At 37.5% G+C, this 26,790-nt stretch overlaps 2 protein-coding genes across 12 annotated transcripts in view; one reads left to right on the top strand and one right to left on the bottom strand.

Moving 5' to 3' along the window:
- Positions 1–26,790, top strand: part of LOC115847471 (sperm-associated acrosin inhibitor-like) — an 86,245-nt gene that overhangs the window by 47,099 nt on the left and 12,356 nt on the right. For 4 of the 11 annotated variants that reach the window (XR_011377341.1, XR_011377345.1, XR_011377340.1 and 1 more), the window contains exons 4-6: positions 16,142–16,213; positions 23,023–23,121; positions 26,030–26,187. Coding sequence is in view for 2 of the 11 variants with exons in the window: in XM_070045209.1 (XP_069901310.1) it covers positions 16,162–16,213; positions 23,023–23,121; positions 26,030–26,187 (309 nt within the window). In the remaining 9 variants the exon portion in view is untranslated. Of the gene's footprint in view, positions 1–16,141; positions 16,214–23,022; positions 23,122–23,978; positions 24,017–24,969; positions 25,086–26,029; positions 26,188–26,790 lie in introns of all 11 variants that reach the window. The other 7 variants (XR_011377342.1, XR_011377344.1, XR_011377343.1 and 4 more) reach the window with 5 other exon arrangements.
- On the bottom strand, positions 1,305–9,616 carry SPINK13 (serine peptidase inhibitor Kazal type 13). The gene is made up of 4 exons (XM_030847350.1): positions 9,547–9,616; positions 7,436–7,473; positions 6,655–6,782; positions 1,305–1,353 (listed from the first exon to the last, which is right to left on the bottom strand). Exons 1-4 carry the CDS (start codon positions 9,614–9,616, stop codon positions 1,305–1,307), a joined length of 285 nt encoding a protein of 94 aa, XP_030703210.1.

Genomic DNA, 26,790 nt, shown 5'->3' with positions numbered 1-26,790 from the left:
TGTTTATTTTCCTACTAAAGTAGAATAATTGTGGGCTCTCTTTTTTTTTGAGGAGGGGAAAATAAAAGATAGAATTTTCCTGGTTCTCTCTTTTTTATTCTGTGGTAGGACAAGTTATACCTCCCACCCCTTTTTGAGGAGAAGATTCTGCTTTTGTTATTTTTGGTGAGGCAGAGATGGAAAGGTGAAATAATGAAATAGTGTTCAACTATACAAGATGATAATTAACAAGAGAAGGTCTGTATTTTAAGAGACTCTTCATTTTAAGGGACCTGAGAGACCTGAAACTTTATCACCCCAGCTCCAAAAAGAGCCACCCAGCTGGATCCTACTGGCCTGGAGTGCTGGGGGCAGGAGGGAGGAAGACATAAGAGGACGAGGGTCTCCCCTGCTAGCAGAGGTGGACTGTGTATATATGCTGGGAAGGAGATGGAGAAAGTAGACTTGTGCATACCTTTCTGGACCTGTCTGGTTCAACTCGTCAGATTAAGTTAGAAGATTGAGGCTGGCATCTAGTGGCAACAACAGGTACTAACACAGAGCACACATGGCAAAGGAGAGAGCTCTTTTCATTTCCCCAGCCTTAAGTAAAATAATGACTTCATCTCCCTGTATTAGTCAAGATCTTTCAGCTACAAGTGACAGATTATAGACCAGATCAAGCAAAAAAAGAAAAGGGAATTTACTGAACGATGTAATGTGAACAATGGGATGGAGTGAGCATTAGGTATACTGCAATTGGGGGTCAGACGATGAGCACTCTCTCCTTTTCTCTCAAAAACTTGCTTGTTCCCCAAAGCTCTTGGCTCTTCTCTCCTTCTGTTAGCATGTGGACCTTTTTCTCTTCTACTGAAAGTGGGCTTCATTTATGAATATGAGGTAGAAATTCTCAAACAACTGTGTGCATGTGTGGAGGGGATATTTTCTCTTTTGTTCATGTCTTTAAGCGAGATTAGTGGGGCAGCGTCTGACCTTGCAGATAAGCCTGCAATCTGGAATAAACTGAATTCAGGGGAGTGTTCATAAGCACGTTTGATAACAGGCCTCAGCCCCAAGCAAACTGGAAGCTGACTTGAAACAATCGGTACCCAGAGATGAATATCTACCACCTTTTTCAGTATGGTGTTTATTTCTAATAAATGTGATACTCAGTTCTCCATTAGTTTTCTTTTGTTTCCAATGTTGTTCCAAATTTGGGTGCAGCATGGAGTTGTGTTATTTATTATACACCCTCAAATTCCAAAAGAAATAATTTTCAGAATTTAGTGAAAAGAATAAGCAAGTATATAGTACTCTGTTATCCATTAATCACATTTTCTGTATTTATCAAACTTAATATGAGGACCGAATTCCCTAAAGAAAAGAGAAGAAAAAAGAGATTAGTATCATAAGGAAAGGGGGCCTTGCTTCACATCCGTTCTCTTCCAAATGAAGTCCTGAGAAAGGGAGCTGCTTCTACAATTCCCTTTACCTCCATCTCTTTTCATGGCCACCACAGTTGGCACATTCCCCCCCATGTCCTGATTATTCAAAAATTGCTCTGTGAAGTTTTTCAGTAGAGAGTCTTTCATTCCCCAACCCATTCCCATGTTAATACCTTTTCATTCAGTGTAGCAATGTCAAATTTTTCAACCAAGAAGTAAAAGATAACCATGGCAATAAGGCTATGCATAATAATTCACATAATTCACACTCTACTCAAATTTTCACTAGGTTTACACTGCCCATAGACTACAGTCTGTTCCCCTTACTTTAGGATTTATGTTTCCCAGAAGACTAGCCTCTGCCTAACTTTCCACCCTTATTTATTACTGTCCTTTAAATACCTGACATTCCTTTCAACACAATTTTTATCTTCCTTATTTCCCTAAAGACATTGCAGTTTCTCAGTTCCATGCGTTTTCCCAAGCAATGAGCCCTGTGTAAATTGCCCATTCTATTTTCTTTTGCACTTTTTCTTTTTTTAAACCTCTCAACATAGTATTAGCTTTTTATTTATTTATCTGGTTGCTCCGGGTCTTCATTGCAGCAGGCCGGCTCCTTAATTGTAGCTCGTTGTCTCCCTAGTTGTGGCTTGTGGGCTCCTTAGTTGTGGCACACGGGCTCCTTAGTTGCGACATGCGAACTCTTATTAGTTGCAACATGCATGTAAGATCTAGTTCCTTGACCAGGGATCTAACCTGCGCCCTGTGTATTGAGAGCACAGAGTCTTAACCACTGCGCCACCAGTCCCTGCACTTTTTCTTTAAGAATACTTTAACTGCCAAAGGAGGCAAGAATATACAACAGCGAAAAGACATTCTCTCCAATAAGTGGTGCTGGGAAAACTGGACAGCTACATGTAAAAGAATGAAATTAGAACATTCTCTAACACCATATATAAAAATAAACTCAGAATGGATCAAAGACCTAATTATAAGGCCAGACACTATAAAACTCTTAGAGGAAAACATAGGCAGAACACTCTTTGACATACATGGCACCAGTATCTTTTTTGATCCACCTCCTAGAGTAATGAAAATATAAACGAAAATAAACAAATGGGTCCTAGTTGAACTTAAAAGCTTCTGCACAGCAAAGGAAAGCTTAAACAAAATGAAAAGACAACCTAAGGACTGGGAGAAAATATTTGCAAACGATGAGACCAACAAGGATTAATTTCCAAAATATGCAAACAGCTCATCAGCTTAATATCAAAAAAAAAAAAAAAAGACAACCCAATCAGGAAATGGGCAGAAGACCTAAATAGACATTTCTCCAAAGAAGACATACAGATGGCCAACAGGCACATGAAAAGATGTTCCACATCACTAATTGTTAGAGAAATGCAAATCAGAACTACAATGAGGTATCACCTCACACCAGTTAGAATGGCCATCATTAAAAACTCTATAAATAATAAATGCTGGAGAGAGTGTGGAGCAAAGGGAACCCTTCTACACCATTGGTGGGAATGTAAATTGGTGCAGCCACAATGGAGAACAGTATGGAGGTTCCTTAAAAAACTAAAAACAGAGTTACCATATGATCCTGCAATCCCACTTCTGGGCACATATCTGAATAAAACTCTAATTTGAAAAGATACATGCACCCCAATGTTAATAGCAGTATTAGCCAAGACATGGAAGCAAACTAAATGTCCATCAACAGATGAATGGATAAAGAAGATATGGGGTGTGTGTGTGTGTGTGTGTGTGTGTGTGTGTGTGTGTGTAATGGAATATTACTCAGCTGTAAAAAAAAGAATGAATTAATGCCATTTGCAACAATATGCATGGACCTAGAGATTATCATATTAAGTGAGGTAAGTCAGAAAAAGAAAAAGACAAATGTCATATGATATCAGTATATGTGGAACCTTAAAAAAGGATACAAATGAACTTATTTACAAAACAGAAATAGACTCATAGACATAGAAAACAAACATAGGGTTATCAAAGGCAATAGCAGGTTGGGGGGATAAATTAGGAGTTTGGGATTAACATATACATACTACTGTATATAAAATAGGTAAACAACAAGGACCTACTGTATAGCACAGGGAACTATACTCAGTATCTTGTAATGACCTATAATGGAAAAGAATCTGAAAAATAATATATATATTGCCTGCACTCCATTTAGATGGGGAACTGCTACTAGATAACTGTTGCTTATTTCTTGAATGTGAAATCCTAGCTTACTATTAATGTTTGATTTTTAAAAAATAAATTGGAAACCTGTATTTTTAGGTAAAATCTGATTTTTGAAATACTGTCAACCATAAAAACTTACTGAAATACTATTCTGGTTAAACAGAACCAATACTGTTTTCTGTTATCATGAATTTTCTTATGTAATATATTCTTTTTGCCACGTAAGACCACAAACTTATGAAGAGTCTGGGATCTGTTTCATACAACTCTATTTTCTTTTTCTTTTAATTTTTTTTATTTTTATTTTTTTGTGGTACACGGGCCTCTCACTGTTGTGGCCTCTCCCGTTGCGGGGCACAGGCTCCGGACGCGCAAGCTCAGCCGCCATGGCTCACGGGCCCAGCCGCTCCGCGGCATGTGGGATCTTCCCGGACCGGGGCACAAACCCGTGTCCCCTGCATCGGCAGGCAGACTCTCAACCACTGCGCCACCAGGGAAGCCCGACAACTCTATTTTCTTGGTAGTTATTATGAGGTCCCTACACTGAGTAGGCTTGGGGGATTCCTTTAAGGATAATGACTGATTTTTTTTTTTTTTTCAATTCTGAGCAAGACGCACACTTAAGTTTTCTGTTTTTCAAGGGATTTACATTGTTCATAAATGGCGGATATCTCTCAGGATTGTAAGTCCAGTTTCTCAGAATTTTTCTTCAAAACACTAGCTAAGAGCAGAGACAGAAGAATTACTCTTCTGCCTCCATTACTCAAAAGAGCATAATGACTATTCTTGTTGCCCCGAGATCCAGAAATGGCATGAAGGCCACGTTTATACATGCAAGTCACAGTGAGAATTAAAACAAATATACAGGCAACTGTACCATCCCTGCCATTGGCATCAGTGTTCTCTGTGTTCCAGAAATAGATATGTTTGATAAGAACTATGTTCATAATGGCTCCAATGAGAGAACCATTTTTTTCTTTTCTAATCAGCAGAGGCTCCTTATTTATACTTTGATTGAGAAAAAACAGTGTTCATAGTGTATCTGGCAGACTTACAAGATAGAAACGAAGGAAAGGAAGAAAGAAAGAAAGGAGAGAAGGAGAGAGAATGAGAGTGAGAGGGTGAGAGAATGCCAGAACAGATCAGAGGCATGCTGATAGAGCTTTTGAGACTTTCTCAAGTCTCCTAGATGAGGCTGAAAAAAATCTCAGAACCATCTTTGAGAAGCCATTTGGTTGTAGCAGAGTGGAAAATATAATATATTTTCCCCAATATAATTCTGCATCAACCTATGCTGATTTTCAGAAGCCCAGGCCATTGTGGGTGGGTCCTTCTTATGCTGCTCATTTTAATGTTGTGCATCCAAATACCAGACAGTGTGAAAAAGGCTTATGTGGAAGAGCTAAGAAGACACTTCCCAAAGTCTTTTGCCTAATTAGCCCTGCCTGAGAAAGTGACAACCACCACATTTGGAAGGAATGATTATGTAATTTAATCATTCTACATAGTCTGCTAATATTCATGAATTCTCATTCATCTTTCTTTGAAGTCAATGGGAGATACTTGGTTAATTCACATTTTTCAGTTCCCATTCTTTTCCTTTATGGTTAATTCACATTTTTCAGTTCCCATTCTTTTCCTTTAAAGTCATCCTCTGAGTCTAGTACTTGCTCTGAAGATGAGCAAGTATTACCTTTATTGGACTAGTTTCTACACCTCGTTTCCTTCAGTGCTCAGAAATAATTGCAGTGGCATGCTAACGTGATGAGTCCGTGAAGATTCTTCTCAAAGGAAGATATGCATTAAAGAGTTAGCTCAGCAGACTTGAGATGCTCAAATCAGCTCATAGGAAGTAATCTCTACACCCTTGGGATATTCTGGCTGATAAGAGTAACTTTGTAACCTAGGGCCATAGGTCATGCCAGATAATTTACCCTGAGGTGAATGCCTGTTTTTGTTCACCTGTGGTGCTGAGCCACTCTGTATCAGTTTAACTCCTAGGGGGAGGGGGCTGGAGACTAAGTAGTTGTCAATCATGTAGGTGCTGCATGTCCCCAGTAAAAACCCTGGACACCAAAGCTTTGGTGGGGCTTCCCAGGTTGTCAATACTTTATATAAGTTATGACACATGATAGCTGGGAGAATTTAAGCACTGCCTGTGTGACTCCCCTGGGAGAGGACGACTGGAAGCTTGTACCTGATCTCCTAGACTCCACCCTATGAGTTTTCTGCCTTTGCTGATTTTATTCTGTATCCTTTCATTGTAATAAACTGTTAGCATGCATATAACAGCTTTTCTGAGTTCTATCAGTCCTACTAGGGAATCATCAAACCTGAGGGTACTCCTGGAGACTCCCAACAGAGAGGCTCTCATAGGTCATGGAAGAGTTACTGACAAGACACGATAAGGCTGATTTGTAAAAACAATTTCAAATAGAGCTAAAATATATCACAAGGAATATTATTAACTTTTTAATTTAAATTTCCCATTGAATTTATTTGAAAGGCAAAAAAATTTGACAGTTTTTTTCCATGTAAGACCACATAATCACTTTGTTACTTACGTGTATATCTACACCTGTATTTATGTCTGTGTCTGTATGTCTGTATCAGTATCTATATTTACTTCTTCCAGGCAACAATATGGGTGCTACTCATAGGGATGTCACTGTGACTTGTTAAAGAAAATTTGATTTTTTTTAAGATGGATTTCTATTTATTGCTTGAATATAATCTATAGACTATCTACTAATATGATCTCTGTACAATTCTGCCAAAATATCATGTAAGCTTTTCTTTCTCTTTTTTTTAAATGAGTCAACTTTGAATGTTAACTAAATTTTTTAAAAAGTCTTTTCTCTTTACTATGTATGTAGTCTGTCCTCAGTCTTTTGTGAACAATAGAGGCTATTAAAAAAAAAATCCCATGCATCAGCAAATCCAGTTCCTTGCTAAAATTATTGGAAATTTCTGTGAAGAAATATAGAGAAAAAATAATGGTATTTTATTTTGAACTTACCACTGATCAACACAAAGGAGACACTCATTCTTGTAAGTGTGGCCATTTGTAGCACAAACATATGCTGTCACCTCAGGACAGTTTGCGTCATAAAGAGGATCCAGTGGGTAGTACATTTTACATGGGGGCTACAAACATCATAAAATATCGTATGAATAACAACTGATAGATTTTCCCTCATCTATTCCTGGCCTGTCACTTCTGCCCTACATAGAAATAATATCAAATGTTACTAGTCAATTGATCTTTTTGCAAGATTTCCTCTCCTCTGGGCTTTGGTCAGGCAAGTTTTTTTCTAACTACAGTATCCTCACTCATTCATCATTTGCTAGTCATAAGCAGTATAATAACTCAGCTTAAATCCCAAATGCAAAGTTTTCACTTAAACTTGGAGTCCCAATGCCAGTAACTCATTATAAGAAGTTTGTGAGTAGAGATAGTTATGTGTCTCTGAACTCCTAGAAGATAGGGGCTTAAATGTAGTTTTTAAGAGTGAGGGTTCTGTATTGAGACTGGGATTAAATTCTGTATATACCATTGTTAAACTCTGTGGCCTTGGACAATTGACAGGTATTAATTCATTTAATGTTCAGAGATGCATCTTACTATTACAACGCTTGTGCTACATGGGAGTAAATCTAAGCCTAAGAGGTTAAGATACATGCCCAAAGTCACATAGAAAACTTCCATTCTACTTAACCACTATGAAGTTTTAGGTCTCTCATGTCAGGAGAGTGATCAGATTAAAATCAGAATTCAGAACTTAGAAATTTAAATTTACCATAGGCCATTTAGAATAGTCATGGGGTTTGAAGATTTCTGCAAATAAAGTACAGACACAATAGGTTAAAAGAAACAGTTCTCCGTGGAGTCTGATTTCACTCACTGAAGTTACTGACTGAACAAAGAAATGTAATGCAATTACTTATTTGCACAAAGTATACAAAATAATTTGTGGCAACAAAATTTGTGGGTGGTATTCCTTTGTTAACTACTTCATCCATTTATTTATTCTCTCCTTTTCACAGTCCTGACTTCATTTATAAATTTGCTGTGTCATTGAGGAAAGAGTTAAAAACCATTTGGGGTTGTATGCTTAACTTGCAAACCGTGTTATTTTCATTAAGTCACTTGACTTTTGTTGGCTTTAGTTTCCTCGTCACAACAATTAGGATAAGTGTATGCATTTTAAAGATGGTTGTAAAAATTAAAAGTAATATAGTAAATAAAGGATTAGGCCAGTTCCTACCAAGATGCTGAACTAAAGAGGATACTAAGAATGATGATGAGAAAGCTTAGGAGTTCCTTGGCTCTGGAGAGACTGAGGGATATGGTGAACTGATTTGTGCGAGGAGTGCTGGTGTTGCTTAGGGATAGAGGATGACCAGCTGGCTATGGGAGAATAAAATAAGAAAAGACCTATTGAAGTTTTGCCCTATCTCTCACTGTTAGGTGATATTTAAAATATCCAAGAAAATTCTAGCTTTCCAAAAGTCACAATTTACAAAGTTAGAAAAGTTGTACGATTTTAAAATCTTCACATAAAGGAAACAACAAACCTCCCAACCTCTCCAGGAATAGACTATGCTGTTTACATATGCACTCTTTCAGAGAATAAAAAAGATGGAATGCTCCTCTCTAATTCTAAAAAGCCAGAATATTTTAATAACAAAAGCAGCTGGATATAGTTATGAGAAAAGAAAAATAAAAGCCTTCATCTAGTAAAAATAAAGTAATATATATACACTGCATACCATACATAAGAACAAACTTCAAATGGACCTGGATCTGAACATAAAAAACAAAACAATACAAAGATCAAAATATAACACAACTGAGTTGCTCTTTAATCTTAATATATGAAAGACTTTCTGATAATGACTCATTAATCTCTGGGCAGTAACAGAAAGGACTGATACATTTTATTACATCCAAATAAAAATAACTTTTTCATGACAAAATATAAACATAAACTAAAAAAGATATGTGATAAACTGGAAAAAATATTTGCAACACATATCATAGATAAAAGGCTAATATACCTGATACATAAAGAATACTTTAAAATTGAGGGGAAAAAAAATCCCAATTGCTGAATGAGTTATATACATGGACCTACAATTCATACACACACACAAAACCCCGAAGATATGGAAATGACCCTTAAATTTGTGAAAGATATTCAAATGCAGTATGATAAGAAAAATGCTAATGAAAACTATATTGAAATACCATCTATTACTGGTGGGAATGCAAGTTGGCACAACTTTTATGAAGTGAAATTTGGCAACGTTGAACAAAACTACTTTGCATTCACATTCAATCACAATTCAAGGAATCTACCCTGAAGATAAACCCCCAACGATAGAAAAATACATATGCATAAGATTATTTATTGCAGCATGTTTTTTAATTGCAAAATATTGGACACAAACTAATGCCCGTACACCTAAGACTGGTTGAATAAACTTTGGTACATCCATCCAAAAAAGTCTTATGCTGTTGTATAAAAGAATGAGGAAATCCCTGTGAACTGATATGTACTGCTTTTCAGAACATTCTGAATTGGGAAAAGCAGGATGCCAATAGGTACCTAAAATAAGACTGGTTACATAAAAGATGAGGGTGGGACTGCAGTGGAAGGAAAAGGGTATGGAGGCAGTGACATATCTTTGAACCTAAACTTTTGTTCATTTTGGTTTATTTTGTTTCATTTGTCATGTTCAAAATAATTTTAAATTGCTATCCTATAGCAATCCCTTTCCAATAGTGATACCCAATTGATACCCCATTTGTATTATCAAGCCCAAAGGCCTATGTTTCAGCAAAACTTTACCCATCCAGTCATAAATGACTCTTTTTCTCTCCTGCAAGTAAAAGACATATGCTTACCTGAAAAAACAATCTGTGCCAAAGTGGAGGATACCAGGAAAAATATGGTCATGCAGGGAAAGGCAGCCATTTGATCTCATCTAACGTCCTGCTTTGGTGAGGCCTGTGAAAATGCTCAAGATAGTTTATTCGTAATCTCTTGCATAACTGGCTTTCCAAACGTGAGAGAACCCACTACTCTGAATTAGTGCCGTTCCCATGAACTTGGCCATGGTGATTCCAAACTGGTCTGGTCTCTAGGGATTCAGACCTAAGAAGGCTCTTCTGCTCTAAAGAGGGAAACAAAACCATTAAAATAACTTTTTTTTTTTCCCTGCCAACAGCCATTGTACAGTCACTGTTTTGGCTTGGAAGAGGAATTAACCTCAGGGCTCTCACCAGGGCTGACCCCGGCATGTTACGTATAAATAGGTTCATCCTACAATATATCATCTAAACTGAGACACTCATGTTAGTGAATACGGACACTGAGAATTCATAAGAATTCTGAGAAAATAGGTGTGAACTGAGGACTATGCTGCACAATCAGGGATGTGTCACTTTATAATACACATTGTTTGATTTCCTGGGATAGACCAGTTTCTCCCACATTCAAGTCCTCCATTTCCTAAGTAAGTTTCTTCTTCCAGGCCAGTTACATGTGCTCAAATACAAAGAATAGATTGAAAATGGAATTGTTGGTCTGGGGTCATAAAAATTATGTATACCTTTCCTGATACACAAATCAGGATAATTGATTTTTATCATTTTTATGATTCATATATAGTACACATGATTTTGATGACACTGGTAAGTTCAAATTCTAGCTTCAACATTTCTTAGAAGTATGAGCCTCAGAAAAAGCATGAACATCACAGGATACTGAGAATATCAACTGATATTAATGTAAGTAGAGTTTAACTGTATTAAATTACCAATTTCTGTAGCCAAACTCTTCTTTTGTAAGAATGGAACTATTTGGCCTAGAGAGAAGATACATTCCAAGTCATTTACTCAACTTCCCATGCCCTACTCTACTCATTCTGTCTCTTCTCCAAATTGCAGCTGGTGGACACATAGAGAAATGAGAGAGAACCATATTAGCTGTGCAGAGGAAACAAAAGGAGGGTGCTGGAGGAAAACAAACATACTGGGAAACCTAGTGACAGAGAAGAAAGCCAAAGAGATACCATCACTGACTTAGAATAAGGAGGTGAAGAGATGTTTACCTGAATGAGCTTGCTGCAAAATGTGAGCCCACTGTAGTCACCCTGAGGTCACAGCTAGCCTTGAGCAAAGTTGCTGTTCCATGAGTCTGTGGCCCAGGGGCATGTTGAGCAGAGGAGGCAGGCTCCTTGCTCAGTTGAGTGACCAGTTGATTGGCAAGATACTGCGCTAATAGCTGTTTCCTAGTTTGACCCCTCTCTTAAACCACCTCCTCTGATGTTTCATGCTCCAGCAGGCAGGGACAGACCTGGAGGTTCTGTACTTGTGGTTTCTGATTGTGGATCATGAGAACAAGATGACATTTGCAAAGCAGGTTAATTACCTACCTTATTCCAGATAATCTGGTATACACTCACCAAATTCAAGGCTGATTCATTTTCCTGGTCTCTGCCTCCAGAGGTCATTTAGCCCATCCTGCTTCTCAGAAGGGTTATCTGTTTGATCTTTGTAGGACATGATTTCTGACATCAGCCAGGGAAACTCCAGCACCACGACTAATAATCTTTGCAATACCTAAGTCTTCTGAAGTCTCCATGTGTTTCCCTCCCCTCCACCTTAACGTAGGCAAGCCTGAAATTTTGCCATAATCTGGAAAATTTCTATCTCACACACTTTAAACTCTCCTAGAGTAGTTAGTACTCCTTTTGCTGCTTGTCTTCCCTTCTCAGTCTGAGTCCCATAGACTGACATTTATATTTAGCCCCTTGGCATGAGCATGCTCTCTTGACATCCTGTTCTTGATTCTTCCCTCTTTCTTCCAAGCCGGGATAAATTCAGCATGCTATTTTCCTGCTCCAGACCTTGGCTGTGGAGCAAGGATGGAACAACTTCGATACAATGGAGTCTACAGTCCTGCTATCATCACTACTGACCTAGGCCCTCTAGACTCCTAAGGAGGTCTCTTATTATTTAATGTCAGGTTGCTACCTATGCCACCCATCTCCGTATAATTTCCATTTTTAATCCAATTTTTTCAACTGTCTGACCACACCTCTGCTACATTACTTTGAGTGGTAAACTTCACCTCTTCTTTATTGTGTAGGGAAACCTCAGGATGAACTAGCTCCACTTTTTTCCCCTTTGCCTTGTAATTCTGGAAATTTTATTATCTATCTTTCTACTTTTATCCTTCTCTCCATATCAACTTACCTAGGGATTTACACATTCATCCATTCCTTTCTTTTTGCCAGTACCTGGCTATGTGGTTTACATTTCTCATCATATTTATTCCTCACAATAATCCCATGAGGTTTATATCACTCTGAAACTTGTGTAAGGGAAAAAGAAAACGAGGCTGAGGGGAGTAAAATCATTTGCTGAAGCTAACTAGCTACTAACAAAGCTACAAATGGACAGAGATGAGATTCAAACACAGGTACCTTTAACTCCAAAGCCCACGTTCCATTACTTTCTCTAAGTTTTCTTTCATCTTAGAGAATGAATGTTCCCTTTAATTTACTATCCATAGTCTTCTTAGACCAGTCTTGTGTGATACCCTATGCCTTTCTTGGCAGCGTCTTTGATTTTGCCCTCTATCTCCTTCTCTCCACAGTCAGTACTCCTAATCTCTCCACGATACTACCCCCTAGATAATGAGATTGAATGCTCTATGAAGGAGAAGACCCTATCTTTACCTAATTTTGACCTTGTAACTGCAATGCATTGCAGGGTTTTGTTTTTGTTTTTTTTAAAATCACTTGATTAGTATTCAGTAATACGTACAGAAGGAAGGAACAAAGAAATCCATCCATTTTTTTTAAACTGTGTTCTTGGATATTCTTGAGTGCGTATCATCATGGATATATTTTAGATACACTGTCTAGTCCACTAAGACACAATTCTACTGGAATTTTTATTGGAGTCACATAAATGTGGTAAAAGTAACATCTTTATAATATAGTCTTTTTTTACATTAGTATTTTTTATTACAAAAGGTCAAACATACACAAAAATGTAGAAAATAACATAATGAACTCATATATACCTATCATATAGATTCAGTAATTATCAAGATTGGCACATTTGCTTTACCTATTCAATTTTTTAGAAAAATCCTCAAGCATTATAAAGTGCTTCAGGCATAGTCATTTCATTCCTACAACTTCAGCCAGCATCTCTTATACACAGGAACATTTTCTTCAATAATCCTACTGAGATTCATACACTTAACATTAACAATAATTCTTTTGTATCATCTAAAATGATAAATGTTTATAATCAAATTGCCCTATTGTCTCAAACATGCTGTTTTTTTAGAGTTTGAGTAAGAATCCAAAGAAGGTCCACTCTTGACACTGGTGGTTATGTCTCTTACAACTCTTAATTCGGAGGAGCCTACTTGTCTTCCTCTTCTTTCTCTGTGTCCGTGACTTGTTTAAATTGGATCAGTTTTTTCATAGAACATACCACGTTCTGCATTTGCCTGTTAGCTTCCTTGTGGTATTATTTAACTGTTCCTCTGTATCAAATACATTTTGGAATTGTCAGTTTTCTATTTATAAATGCCTTCCTTGGACATAGATGAAGAAGCTAGGGGAATTTATTGGGATGAAGATAAGCTTTATTTTTCTCAGAAAGGCAGAACTGAATTTTTTAAAATTTTATTTGATTATAGTTGATTTACAATTTTGTGTTAGTTTCAGGTGTACAGCAAAGTTAGTTATACATATACATATATTCATTCTTTTTCAGATTCTTTTCTCACATAGGTTGTCACAGAATATTGAGTAGTGTTCACCATGTTATATAGTAGGTCCCTGTTGGGTATCCATCTTATATATAGTAGTGTGTATATGTTAATCCCAAGATCCTGATTTATCCCTCCCCCTACATTTCCCCTTTGGTAATGATGTTTGTTTTGAAGTCTGTGAGTCTGTTTCTGTTTTGTAAAGAAGTTCATTTGTATCTTTTTTTAAAATTAGATTCCACTTATGAGTGATATTATGTGATATTTGTCTTCGTCTCACTTACTTCACTTAATATGATAATCTTTAGGTCCATCCCTGTTGCTGCAAATGGCATTATTTCATTCTGTTTGCTGCAAATGGCATTATTTTGTTCTGTTTTATGGCTGAGTAATATTCCATTGTATATATGTACCACATCTTCTTTATCCATTCCTCCATCAATGGACATTTAGGTTGCTTCCATGTCTTGGCTGTTGTAAATTGTGCTGCAGTGAACATTGGGGTGCATGTATCTTTTCGAATAATGGTTTTCGCTAGATATGTGCCCAGGAGTGGGATTGCTGGATCATTTAGTAGTTCTAGTTTTAGTTTTTTAAGGAACCTCTATTTGTTCTCCATAGTGCTTGTACCAGTTTACATTCCCACCAACGGTTAGGAGGGTTCTCTCTTCTCCACACCCTCTCTAGCGTTTATTTTTTATTTATTTATTTATTTTTCCTGTGTTACGCGGGCCTCTCACTGCTGTGGCCTCTCCCGTCGCGGAGCACAGGCTCCGGATGCGCAGGCTCAGCGGCCATGGCTCACGGGCCCAGCCGCTCTGCAGCATGCGGGATCCTGCCGCACCGGGGCACGAACCCGCGTCCCCTGCATCGGCAGGCAGACTCTCAACCACTGCGCCACCAGGGAAGCCCTCTAGCTTTATTTTTTGTAGACCTTTTCATGATGGACATTCTGAATGGTGTGAGGTGTTACCTCATTGTAGATTTGATTTGCATTTCTCTGATAATTAGTGATGTTGAGCATCTTTTCATGTGCTTTTTGGCCATTTTTATGTCTTCCTTGGAGAAATGTCTGCTTAGATATGCCCATTTTTTTATTGTTTCTTTGTGGGGGTATTGACCTTCATTTGCAAATATTTTCTCCTATTCGGTGGGTTGTCTTTTCATTTTATTTATGGTTTCCTTTGCTCTGCAGAAGCTTTTTAATTTAATTAGGTTGCCCTTGTTTATTTATGTTTTTATTTGCATTACTTGAGGAGGTGGATCAAAAAATATATTGCTGAGATTTATGTCAAAGAGTGTTCTGCCTGTGTTTTCCTTTAAGAGTTTTATAGTGTCCAGCCTTTATAATTAGGTCCTTAATCCATTTTGAGTTTATTTTTGTGTGTGGTGTTAGAGAATGTTCTAATTTCATTCTTTTACACGTAGCTGCCAGTTTTCCCAGAACCACTTATTAAAGAGACTGTCTTTTCCCCATTGTATATTCTTGCCTCCTTTGTAGTAGATTAATTGACTGTAGGTGTGTGGGTTTATTTCTGGGCTTTCTATTCTGTTGCATTGATCTATATTTCTGTTTTTGTGCCACTACCATACTGTTTTGATTACTGTAGCTTAATAGTATAGTCTGAACTCAGGGAGTGTGATTCCTCCAGTTCTGTTTTTCTTTCTCAGGATTGCTTTGGCTATTCAGGGTCTTTTGTGTCTCCATACAAATTTTAAGATTTTTTGTTCTAGTTCTGTGAAAAATGCCATTGGTAATTTGAGAGGGATTGCACTGAATCTGTAGATTGCCTTGGGTAGTACAGTCATTTTGACAATATTGATTGTTACAATTCAAGAACATGGTATATCTTTCTGTCTTTTTGTGTCATCTTTGATTTCTTTCATCAGCATCTTATAGTTTTCAGAATACAGATCTTTTGTCTCCTTAGGTAGGTTTATTCCTAGGTATTTTATTCTTTTTGATGAGATGGTAAAGGAGACTGCTTCCTAAATTTCTCTTTCTAATCTTTTCATTGTTAGTGTATAGGAATGTAAGAGATTTCTGAGTATTAATTTTGTATCACACAACATGACCAGATTTACTGATGAGCTCTAGTAGTTTTGTGGTAGCATCATTAGGATTTTCTAGGTATAGTATCATTTCATCTGCAAACAGTGACAGTTTTACTTCTTTTCCAATTTGGATTCCTTTTATTTCTTTTTCTTCTCTGATTGCCATGGTTAGGACTTCCAAAACTGTGTTGAATAAAAGTGGCAGCAAGAGACATCCTTGCCTTTTTCCTGATATTAGGCAGAATGCTTTCAACTTTTCACCATTGAGAATGATGTTAGCTGTCAGTTTGTCACATATGGCCTTTATTATGTTGAGGTAAGTTCCCTATATTCCCACTTTCTGGAGAGTTTTTATCATAACTGGATGTTAAATTTTATCAAAAGTGTTTTCTGTATCTATTGAGACGATCATATTGTCTTTATTCTTCAACTTGGTAATGTGGTGTATCACACTGGTTGATTTTCAGATATAGAAAAATTCTTTCATCCCTGGGATAAATTCCACTTGATCATGGCGTATGATCCTTTTAATGTGTTGTTGGATTCAGTTTGCTAAATTCGGTTGAGGATTTTTGTGTCTATGTTCATCAGTGATATTGACCTGTAATTTTCTTTTTTTGTGGTATCTTTGTCTGGTTTTATTATCAGGGTGATGGTGGCCTCATAGAATGAGCTTGGGAGTGTTCCTTCCTCTCCAACTTTTGGAAGAGTTTCAGAAGGGTAGGTGTTAACTCTTCTCTAAATATTTGATAGAATTTGCCTGTGAAGCCATCTGGTCCTGGACTTCTGTTTGTTGGAAGTTTTTAAATCACTGTTTAAATTTCATTACTTGTGATTGCTCTGTTCATATTTTCTGTTTCTTACTGGTGCAGTCTTGGAAGGTTGTATCTAAGAATTTGTCCATTCTTCTAGGTTGTCCATGTTATTGGCATGTAGTTGTTTGTAGTAGTCTCTTATGATCCTTTTTATATCTGTGGGGTCAGTTGTAACTTCTCCTTTGTCATTTCTAATTTTATTGATTTGAGTCCTCTCCCTTTTTTTCTTGATGAGTCTGGCTAAGGGTTTATCAATTTTGTTTATCTTCTCAAAGAACCAGCTTTTAGCTTCATTGATCTTTTCTGTTGTTCTCCTCTGTTTCTTTTTTTTTAAATTTCTGCTCTGATCTGTATGATTTCTTTCCTTTTACTTAACTTTGGGATTTGTTTGTTCTTCTTTCTCTCGTTGCTTTAGGTATAAGGTTAGGTTGTTTATTAGAGATATTGCTTGTTTCCTGAGGTAAGCTTGTATCACTATAAACTTCTCTCTTAGAACTGTTTTTGCTGCATCCCACAGCTTTTGGACTGTTGTGTTTCTGTTATTTATCGCTAGATATTTTTTGATATCTTCCATGATCCATTGGTTGTTTAGTAGCATATTGTTTAACCTCTATGTGTTTGTGTTTTTTACAGTTTCTTTTTTCCTGTAATTTATTTCTATTTTCATAGCGTTGTGGTTGGAAAAGATGCTTCATATGATTTCAGTTTCTTGAATTTACCAAGGCTTGATTTGTGGCCCAAGATGTGATCTATCCTGGAGAATATTCCATGTGCACTTCAGAAGAAAGTGTATTCTCTTGCTTTCAGATGGAATGCTCTATAAATATCAATTAAGTCCATCTGATCTAATGTGTCATTTAAGGCCTGTTTTACCTTATTGATCTTCTGTCTGGATGATCTGTCCATTGATGAAAGTGGGGTGTTAAAGTCCCCCACTATTATTGTGCTACTGTCAATTTTTCCTTTTATGGCTGTTAGCATTTGCCTTATATATTGAGGTGCTCCTATGTTGGGTTCATATATATTTACAATTGTTATATCTTCTTTTTGGATTGATCCCTTGATCATTATGTAGTGTCCTTCTTTGTCTCTTGTAACATTCTTTATTTTAAAATCTATTTTCTCTGATATGAGTATTGCTACTCCAGCTTTCTTTTGATTTCCATTTCCATGGAATGCCTTTTTCCATCCCCTCCCTTTCAGTCTGTATGTGTCCCTAGATCTGAGGTGGGTCTCTTGTAGTCAGCATATATAAGAGTCTTGTTTTTGTATCCATTCAACCAGTCTATGTATTTTGGTTGGAGAATTTAATCCATTTACATTTAAGGTAATTATCGATATGTATGTTCTTTGCCATTTTGTTAATTGTTTTGGATTTTTTAAAAGATTTATTTATTTATTTTGTCTGTGCCAGGTCTTAGTTGCAGCACACGGGATCTTTCTTGCGGCATATGGGATCTTTTGTTTAGTTGCAGCATGCGGCCTTCTTAGTTGCGACATCCAGAGTCTTAAATCGCGGCATGCAGACTCTTAGTTGCAGCAATGTGAACTCTTAGTTGCGGCATGCTTGCGGGATCTAGTTCCCTGACCAGGGATCAAACCCAGGCGCCCTGCACTGGGAGCGCAGAGTCTTACCCACTGCACCACCAGGGAAACCCCCTGGATTTGTTTTTGAAGGTCTTTTTATCTTCCCTTCCTCTTTTGTTCTCTTCTCTTGTGATTTGATGTCTATCTTTAGTGTTGTGTTTGGATTGCTTTTTTTAAATATATATTTAGTTAGTTAGTTAGTTTTAATATTTTTTGGGTACGTCAGATTTTAGTTGCAGCACATGGGATCTTTGTTGAGGCATGCAGGATCTTGTGGCATGTGGGCTTCTGTCTACTTGTGACATGCGGGTTTTTTCTCTTCTCTAGTTGTGGCGTTCAGGCTGCAGAGCACGTGGGCTCTGTATTTGCAGCACATGGGCTCCAGAGCATGTGGGCTCTGTAGTTTGGTGCCCACAGGCTCTCTAGTTGAGGTGCCTGGGCACAGCTGCCCCGTGGCGTGTTGGAACCTAGTTCCCCGACCAGAAATCGAACTCACATCCCGTGCATTGGAAGGCAGATTCTTTACCACTGGACCACCAGAGAAGTCCCCTGGATTGCTTTCTCTTTTTTGTGTTTCTGCTGCAAATTTTGGTTTTGTGGTTCTCTTGAAGTTTTGATACAGCAGTCTATATATGTACAAGATTGTTTTAAGTTGCTGGTCTCTTAATTTCCAGTGCATTTCCTATATCATGTATTAGTACTCTCTTCTCATGATTGCTGGTTTTGATATCATATTTGTGTGTGGATGATTTCCTACCTTTACTTTATGTTTGCCTTTGCTGGTGAGCTTTTCCATTCATAATTTTCTTGATTCTAGTTGTGGCTTTTTCTTTTCTGCCTAGAGAAGTTCCTTTAAGACTTCTTGTAAAGCTGGTGTGGTGGTGCTGAATTTTCTTAGCTTTTGCTTGTTATACTTTTGACTTCTCTGTTGAATCTGAATGAGAGCCCTGCTGAGTAGACTACTCTTGGTTGTAGGTTTTTCCCTTTCATCACTTTAAATATATCATGCTACTCCCTTCTGTCCTGCAGAGTTTCTGCTAAAAGAATCAGCTGATAACCTTATGAGGATTCCCTTGTATGTTATTTGTTGCTTTTCCCCTGTTGCTTTTAATACTTTTTCTTTGTCTTTGATTTTTGTCAGTTTGATTAATGTGTGTCTCAGTGTGTTCCTCCTTGGGTTTATCTTGTGTGGGACTTTCTGTGCTTCCTGGACTTGAATGAGTGTTTCCTTTCTCATGTTAGAGAAGTTTTCGCGCTTAATCTCTTACAATATTTTCTCAGGCCCTATCTCTCTCTCTCCTCCTTCTGGGAGCCCTATGATGCGAATGTTGGTGCTTTTAATGTTGCCCCCGAGGGTCTCTGAGACTGTCCTCATTTCTTGTCATTCTTTTTTCTTTATTCTGTTCTGTGGCGGCGAGTTCAGCCATTGTCTTCCAGCTCACTTATTTGTTCTTCTGCCTCAGCTATTGATTCCTTCTAGTGTATTTTTCAATCCAGTTATTGTTCATCTCTATTTATTTGTTCTTTAAATCTTCTAGCTCTTTGTTAAGCATATCTTATAACTTTTCAGTCTGTGCTTCCATTCTTTTTCTGAGATCTTGGATCATCTTTACTATCATTACTCTGAAGTCTTTTTCAGGTAGGTTGCCTATCTCTACTTCATTTAGTTGTTCTTGTGGGTTTTTACTTGTTCCTTCTTCTGGAACATATTTCTCTGCCCTCTCATTTTGTCTGCCTTTCTGTGTTTGTGGTTTACTTTCTGCTGGCTGTAGGATCATAGCTCCTCTTGCTTCTAGTCTGTGCCCTCTGGTGGGTGAGGTTGGTCCTGAGGCTTGTGCAGGCTTCTTGGTGAGAGAGACTGGTACCTGCCCATTGGTGGGTAGAGCTGGGTCTTGTTCCTCTGGTGGGCAGGGCCATGGCAAGGGTGTGTGTTTAGAGGTGGCTGTGAGCTCAGTATGGCTTTAGGCACCCTGTCTGCTAATGGATGGGGCTGTAGAACTGAGTTTTAATGCCAGCTTCTCCACTTAGTTGTTGTATAAATTCATATTTGTACACATTTTTTAACTTTTCCAAGTTAGTTTTATTATCAATAATTTCATGGGGTTGCAGCCAGTCTTCCTCTTTGTCCTTCTTCTTAAGTGAAGGAATTTCCCATATCACTTTCTGGCAAATTTAAAATAAAAATTGAAAAGGTAATGCAGAGCCTTGGTACACTGAATAGCAAAAATTCCCAGAGCAGCCACAGCTCAGATGTGTCAGTGAGCCCTCTCTAATATAGTCTTTTCATATATGAATGTGATATGCCTTCTTTGTGACTTCTAGGGAAATCTATGCATTCTCTCAATATTTAGGAGTTTCAAGAATGCTATTTCTGAGACACAAATCTGATGTAGTTGCCCTACTCAAGTCTTCCACTGGCTCTTCATTGCTTATATTATGCAGTTATTATTTATGGTAAAACTTGAATGTGAAGAAATGTAACATTTTATTTTGTGTAACTGAAATCTGTTCATGAACATCCATGAAACATGTACACCTGATAATAGACAAAAAGTATGTTGGGGACTTGTGTCTTCTGGGGCAGGAGATGGAGGCTGAATTCAAGTATGGATTACAAGAAAAAGAGTATAGAGAAGGGTGAGGTAAGTTAGAAGGTCTTTAAATATGTTTAGCACTAGTGTCCACTTTTTGAGTGCCTTTAGAAGCACTTTAGAAATTAAATTAACATGCGAAAAGAAAACTGCCTGCACCCTCCAACTGAGGAGAGTTTTATCTGCTAAAGATTCAGAGTCCTTTGGCTACTAATTACCTGTTGCATCCCTGGGGCTCCTTTTCCCTTGTTCTCAAGAGCCAAAGTGATCCTTTGTTTACTAGCATAATTTTAGTTTTGCCAGGCAGAAAAACACTAATATTAAGATTAAGAAGATTTCCTGATTCCTATTAGAAAATGACACCTGGGTAAATCAGATCTCCTCACACATCTCCACCCCGAACCCCCAAAATACAGATTAATTTGGAGAGCACATAAAATTGCACATGGCCTATGTCTGGAGCATAACTGGAAAAACAGACAATATGATCCACTTTGCATTCCCGAATTGTGTCCTGCAATCATAGTAAGAACCACAAGGGCCATTCCAGCCACAGCATTGGGCAAATGGGGCTGCCACAAGTATTCCAGGCCTCACACATTCCTAGCCGTTAGCATCTCCATCATTAGACTGAGACTGACATAATACATGTGCTTAACATACAAAGAAATGCAACTCTGTACAGAAGGTTGGTTGAAGTTCACTGTATTTGTTAGGATACAGGCTAAACTAATATAACAAACGTAAAAGACTATAGCACCCTTATTTACGATTTTATTTGTTTCCATGTAATGGTTCCAAGGTAGATGGATAGATCTGGGCCGCCATCCACAAGTTAAGTCTTCCATTTTGGGGTAGATGACAGATGGTGGTCCATTCCTGTCCACTTCTAAGCCAGTGAGAATTATGCTTAACTGGAAAGCCAAATGCTCATTTAAAATTTTTTTTCTAATGAAATGTACAATTAATATTTGAAAATAAGAGTATACCATAATTACCATGTCAGGTTCATGGTAATGACTCCATAAATATTTTGGGGAATGGAAGGGTGATAAATATAACACCCTTTATAATTTGTAAATAAATTATAAATATAATTTAATATCTCAGGTGTCTATTCTTTATGTATTCATTAGAATGAAAACTTATTGAACAACATTAACTTGACCTCTAATAGATTTGCTTTTGAAGGGAAGGAAAATTTGCCACCCCTAAATGGATCTCTTTGGCATGAGGATTATTTTGGGTTGATTGTTTTTAAGAAAGAAAAGACTCAGGAAGAACCTTTGACCTAACTGCCTAAAGAATGTAGATAGAGGACCTGTTCCAGGAAGGGAGCTATCACCAGAGATACCTAGAGTATAATATAAACTGGGTGTGGTAGACAGGGAGGAACCTAGCACGCAAGCGCGCGCATGTATCATTTTGCCTGTCTTTGGGATTTCTCATGTTTGGATTCGCCGTATTTAAATAATTAAATTTGATTTTCTCCTGTGAATGTCTCTAATGTCAATTTAATCCTTAGACCAACCAGAAGAACTTAGAAGGGTAGAGAAAAAAAAAATTTTTTTCTCCCCAGCACTTTCATCAAGTTTTATTCTTTCTTTAACAGGTAGTTTGTATAAGAGATACTTTAGCAAATGGTGATTTTTCTTAAAAGTTCTAAGAGTTTAGACCCCATTTGAATTGACATTTCCAAACTCTTCTTTTTTCCTGCTTGATTCTCTTGTTCCTTTCCAACTCACTTGCTTGGAAAGTTTTCACATTTCTTTTTTCCCCACATACCTTCTTACTGTAAAATCTATAACTGCAGGTATTTCCTTCTTTCCTCCTCATACTTCTGGGTTCATCAGATCAAACGGTCCCAAGCCCCCTGCTGAGGGAACATGTATTGCAAGATATCTGTGAGGCATCACTCCTGACCTACTGAATACCCCCCAGGCAAGACACGGAATATCTCTGCCTCTTATCTGCCCTGAGTGCTCTGTATTACCCCACCAATCTCCTCACTCACAAGTCAGTAAGAGTGGAGATGGATGGTCAGGAAGGAAAGGTGAATTAGATAGCCACTGTTGCTTCACTCTTGATCTCTCCGTCAGGCAGGTCAAGTGGGGAACCTAGGGAAGTAGCCCTGGAACACTGCTGTCAGTATTGCTCCAGATTTATCATTCCAGAAATACCTATTGCTGTTTGTCAGAAGAACACACAGAGATTCAAATGTGCATATTTACTCGAAGTGCAGCCAGGCTCCTTGTGGGTTGACTCAAAGATTGGGGAGAATAATCAGCTTCTTCTCACCTATTCACAGAGCACTTTTCATGGGTTTTCTCTCACACTTTAGGGCAGTCTTCTGATGTCGTGATATTTCTTGCTGAATTGTAGGGTTGGGGGAGCAACAGATGGGACAGTCCACCTTAACTTGGGATCTAGGGAGTTGGAGTAGTTCCTCTACAAGTAAAACACTTTCTAAGTTTGTCTAGATTTCATTTACCTGTCTGTTGGAAATGGGCCATGTATCTCTGTGCCATTGTTTCAGACATCCTGAGGAGTTTCTCTGACAGATTCGATAAAATGCCTCTCACCTCCTCATGGATCAAAGTGATTTTCATCATCTTGGCCATTACTCTTTATTCTGGTGAGTAAATTTTTCAGTCTTGGGGAAAACACTTCATATATCCTAGAAATGCAGGAAGCATTTTGCTGTAATGTAGGAATGTAGTGGTGGTTTCATTGATTCGTAATTCTTAAATTGGTAAAGTGACACAGGGTTTACTATAAATTCCTTTTAAATGTTTCATCATTGAATTGCTTCTTCTCATTTCCCATATTAGAGAAGTTAAAACAGAGTGGTGCATTAGAATGGGCAGTAGACCTTATCTCTTCCTTTAACTAAATTATTTTTCCTTTTGGGGCCCAGATTCTATGGTTGTAATTACAAAGTGTGGGGAAAGAATGAGCTCTTCTAGATCTGGTATTCCTTGTAAATCTACAGTTTTAGTTACCAGCTCTGAGTCCCCGAAATTAAGGCATTGTGTTAAGAAAGAACTCATTCATACCTCTGTTGACCAGTTATCTTCCTTAAAGTTCAAGGTGGCCCATAAAATTAGGGGAATAAAAGGAGCTGTTATATAGGTATTGAATAATACCCTGATATTGAGCAGAATTTCTTCACATTTAAGTGACTTCACCCAGGGCATTGTCTTCATCACAGTGAAATGTCTCTTTTACAGAGCTTTAAAAAATTGGTATCTTCAAGCAGGGTATTAGGAGTTACTAAAAAATAAATACATAATACCATTTTTCACAAAGCTAGAATAATTGGGGGATTATTTTTTTCTAAGATTTGTATATATTTGAGAATTTATGTTTTTGTTACTACTACAAAATTCTTACCTCATTAGTTGTAGTTCCTTGAATTGGCCACTTACATAGATTTCTACTGCCACTGTGTGTGTGGGCTTCTTATTTTTTTAAACTGTTCTGTGGTTGCAGAAACTGCTCTTACAAAAACATCAAGTTACAAGCATTGGGTAAGTTACTGCTGGTTCATTTGGAAGTTGAAATGTAAATTTTTAACCATTTTCAGTTTTTAAAATCACAGCAAAATTGATCAAACAGAATGTAAGAAACACTCCTTCAAAAAGTAAAAGTGTGTATGTATTATTATTACATCAAGGTTAAGAAATAGAATCTAGCAAGTAATACAAAACCATTTAGCAGTGTCTATACAAGGCGATAGCGTATTTATCCTATTACCTTAAATTTCCTATCATGGGTAGTTACTTGCTGCACACAAAACTGAGAGCTATAGAAAGTATGTTTAGAGTAGAATTATTCATCCTAACAAAATGAAAGGGAAAAAAGCACCATCCCAATTACCAGTGTGTAGGAGAATAGACAGTGATGATTTCTATATGGCCAAATAGTGGAATATTACTTAAGGGTGAAAGTAAATTACAGCTCTGAACATCAGTATAAATAAAGGTCATAAGGGAGTATAAAAAGAAAGGCATATAGAATACATATTGTATCATTTATTTGTGAAAATTACCAAGATACCCAAAACTATGAAATATATAAATATAGTGAAAATATATATGTATTGATATGTAGTGAAATTCTAGAGGGAGGTAGAAACTCAGTTTGGTGACTTTCTTGTGTGTGTGTGTGTTTGTGTGAGTGAGAGAGTGATAAGAAAAATATCACCTAGGAGGGGAAGGTCATGGGTGGGGGTGGGAAATTGGTTACATTATAAAAATAAACTCAGCCAGTTGCATGGCCTTTTTGTTAATACACTATTTCTATAAAAATACTGATATTAGTTTCTTATTTACTGGATGTGACTCCATAAAGTTTTCTCTTTAAATCTAAACATATATTGTATTTATCCTTTTCTGGATGTATGGCATTTCATATTAAGATTTAAGAAGATTGTATTCAAATATTCATTGTCTAATGTATATTATCTCTCTATATTTGACAGGTAGAATGTGGTCCATACAGTGGTGTGAAAACATGCACAAAAGAATATCATCCAGTCTTTGCAACCAATGGCCACACTTACTGCAATAAATTTGTTTTTTTTTGTGGTTCACTCAAGTAAGAACACAATAGTGAATATTTACTCTTCCAAAGTAATTAAAAAATCATGAAATGATAAGAAAATTCATTTGCTGATAATGTAGACACAACATACACAGAAAATAACTATAATATTTCTCTAAAAGCCAAGGAGACACACTTCTACCATGTCTTAAAATTCTTACTTCTGAAAGTAGTATTAAACTATCACTATAACCATGCTGGATGTTTTGCAAATGAAAGAACTAGTTAACTTAGCTTAATTTAATTGATTATGAACTACTAATGGCTGACTAGTGGCCAAGATGATGTTATTCCAAAGCTCTGATGCTCAACAGAAGATCTCACTGAAGTCATGAGAATCAGCCTTGCAGACCTCCAGCCACAGGGGGCATAATTGAGCAAAGAACAGACTCATGATTACACACTGAAATCATGTGATTGTCAACTTTGTCTCCTGAAATCATCATGGCCTTTGAAACCTTCCTGAGAGTTCAGAGCAGTCTAGGACACCTCCACCCAAACTCACATCCCCCTCTCCTCCACTCGGAAGGAGTTTGTGGTCTAAAGCTTTGCCAGCCTTTTCTGCAACACTCCCCCATTTTGTTACACATGTGTTCCTCATAAAATCTTTGCCCACTTACTCCCAAAATTGTTTCTGCCTCTTGGAAAATCTGGATTAACACAATGCCTAATGACTTCCTTTCTTAGGTCTAGTCCAAAGACTGAGTCAGGACTGAGCAGGTAGGAAGGATCAAACAGCCCCACAGTAGGGAGAGGACATGTATAAGGCAGGGGAGCAGGCAGGGTCCAGCTCCTTCTGGAAGTAGAGTACAGCCTTTCTGTAATGTCCCATAGTTCAGATCTCCTCATTTAGAAACATTTTGTGTACTGCCACAGTGTTTAATTTTATGTGTTCTTTTAATAATTTTTTTTCACTTTCTGTCTGATTCTTTCTACAGAAAAAGTGGTGGCAAATTTGCTATTGCTCATTATAGTGAATGCTGACTTTTTCCTGGAGCAACACATTCCTACAACTTCTACTGTGATCCCATTTTGCAGTGGATGCTACAGACAATTAGAGTTGCAGAGTCGGGGTCTTCCATTCTTAGAGGACCAGGTGAACCCTGTAGAATACAAGGTGGAATGTAGTATATTCCAAGTTCTTTCTAACTTTAAGATCCTTTCATTTCAGCATTTTTACTCTCTATGTTCAGTTCTTCAATGACAGTTTGAAAAATTAGTATCTTAGTTATATGTTTGATAATGTAAAACCTAATGCAATTTAAAACCCTAAATATTTTGCTCCATGAAATGTTAAATGGTGTTACATTTTATTTTAACATGCCCCTTGTTTATTTCGTTGGGTAATGGGTTAAGACATAAACAATTTTTGATACCTATAGCCAAAAAGATATTTTCCAAATATGACCAAATATTAGATTACTTGGGTATTTATAAAAAGTACAGGGCTTCCCTGGTGGCACAGTGGTTGAGAGTCCGCCTGCCGATGCAGAGGACACGGGTTCGTGCCCCGGTCTGGGAAGATCCCACATGCCACGGAGCAGCTGGGACCCGTGAGCCATGGCCTCTGAGCCTGCGCATCCGGAGCCTGTGCTCCTCAACGGGAGAGGCCGCAACAGTGAGAGGCCTGTGTACCACCAAAAAAAAAAGTACAGATAACTGGATTCTGTCTGTTCTAAAGATTCAGAACTTCTAGGAG

The sequence above is a fragment of the Globicephala melas genome, chromosome 3 (genome assembly GCF_963455315.2).
Source record: "Globicephala melas chromosome 3, mGloMel1.2, whole genome shotgun sequence".
Taxonomy (NCBI): Eukaryota; Metazoa; Chordata; class Mammalia; order Artiodactyla; family Delphinidae; genus Globicephala; species Globicephala melas.
This window is presented reverse-complemented; position numbering and strand designations above follow the sequence as displayed.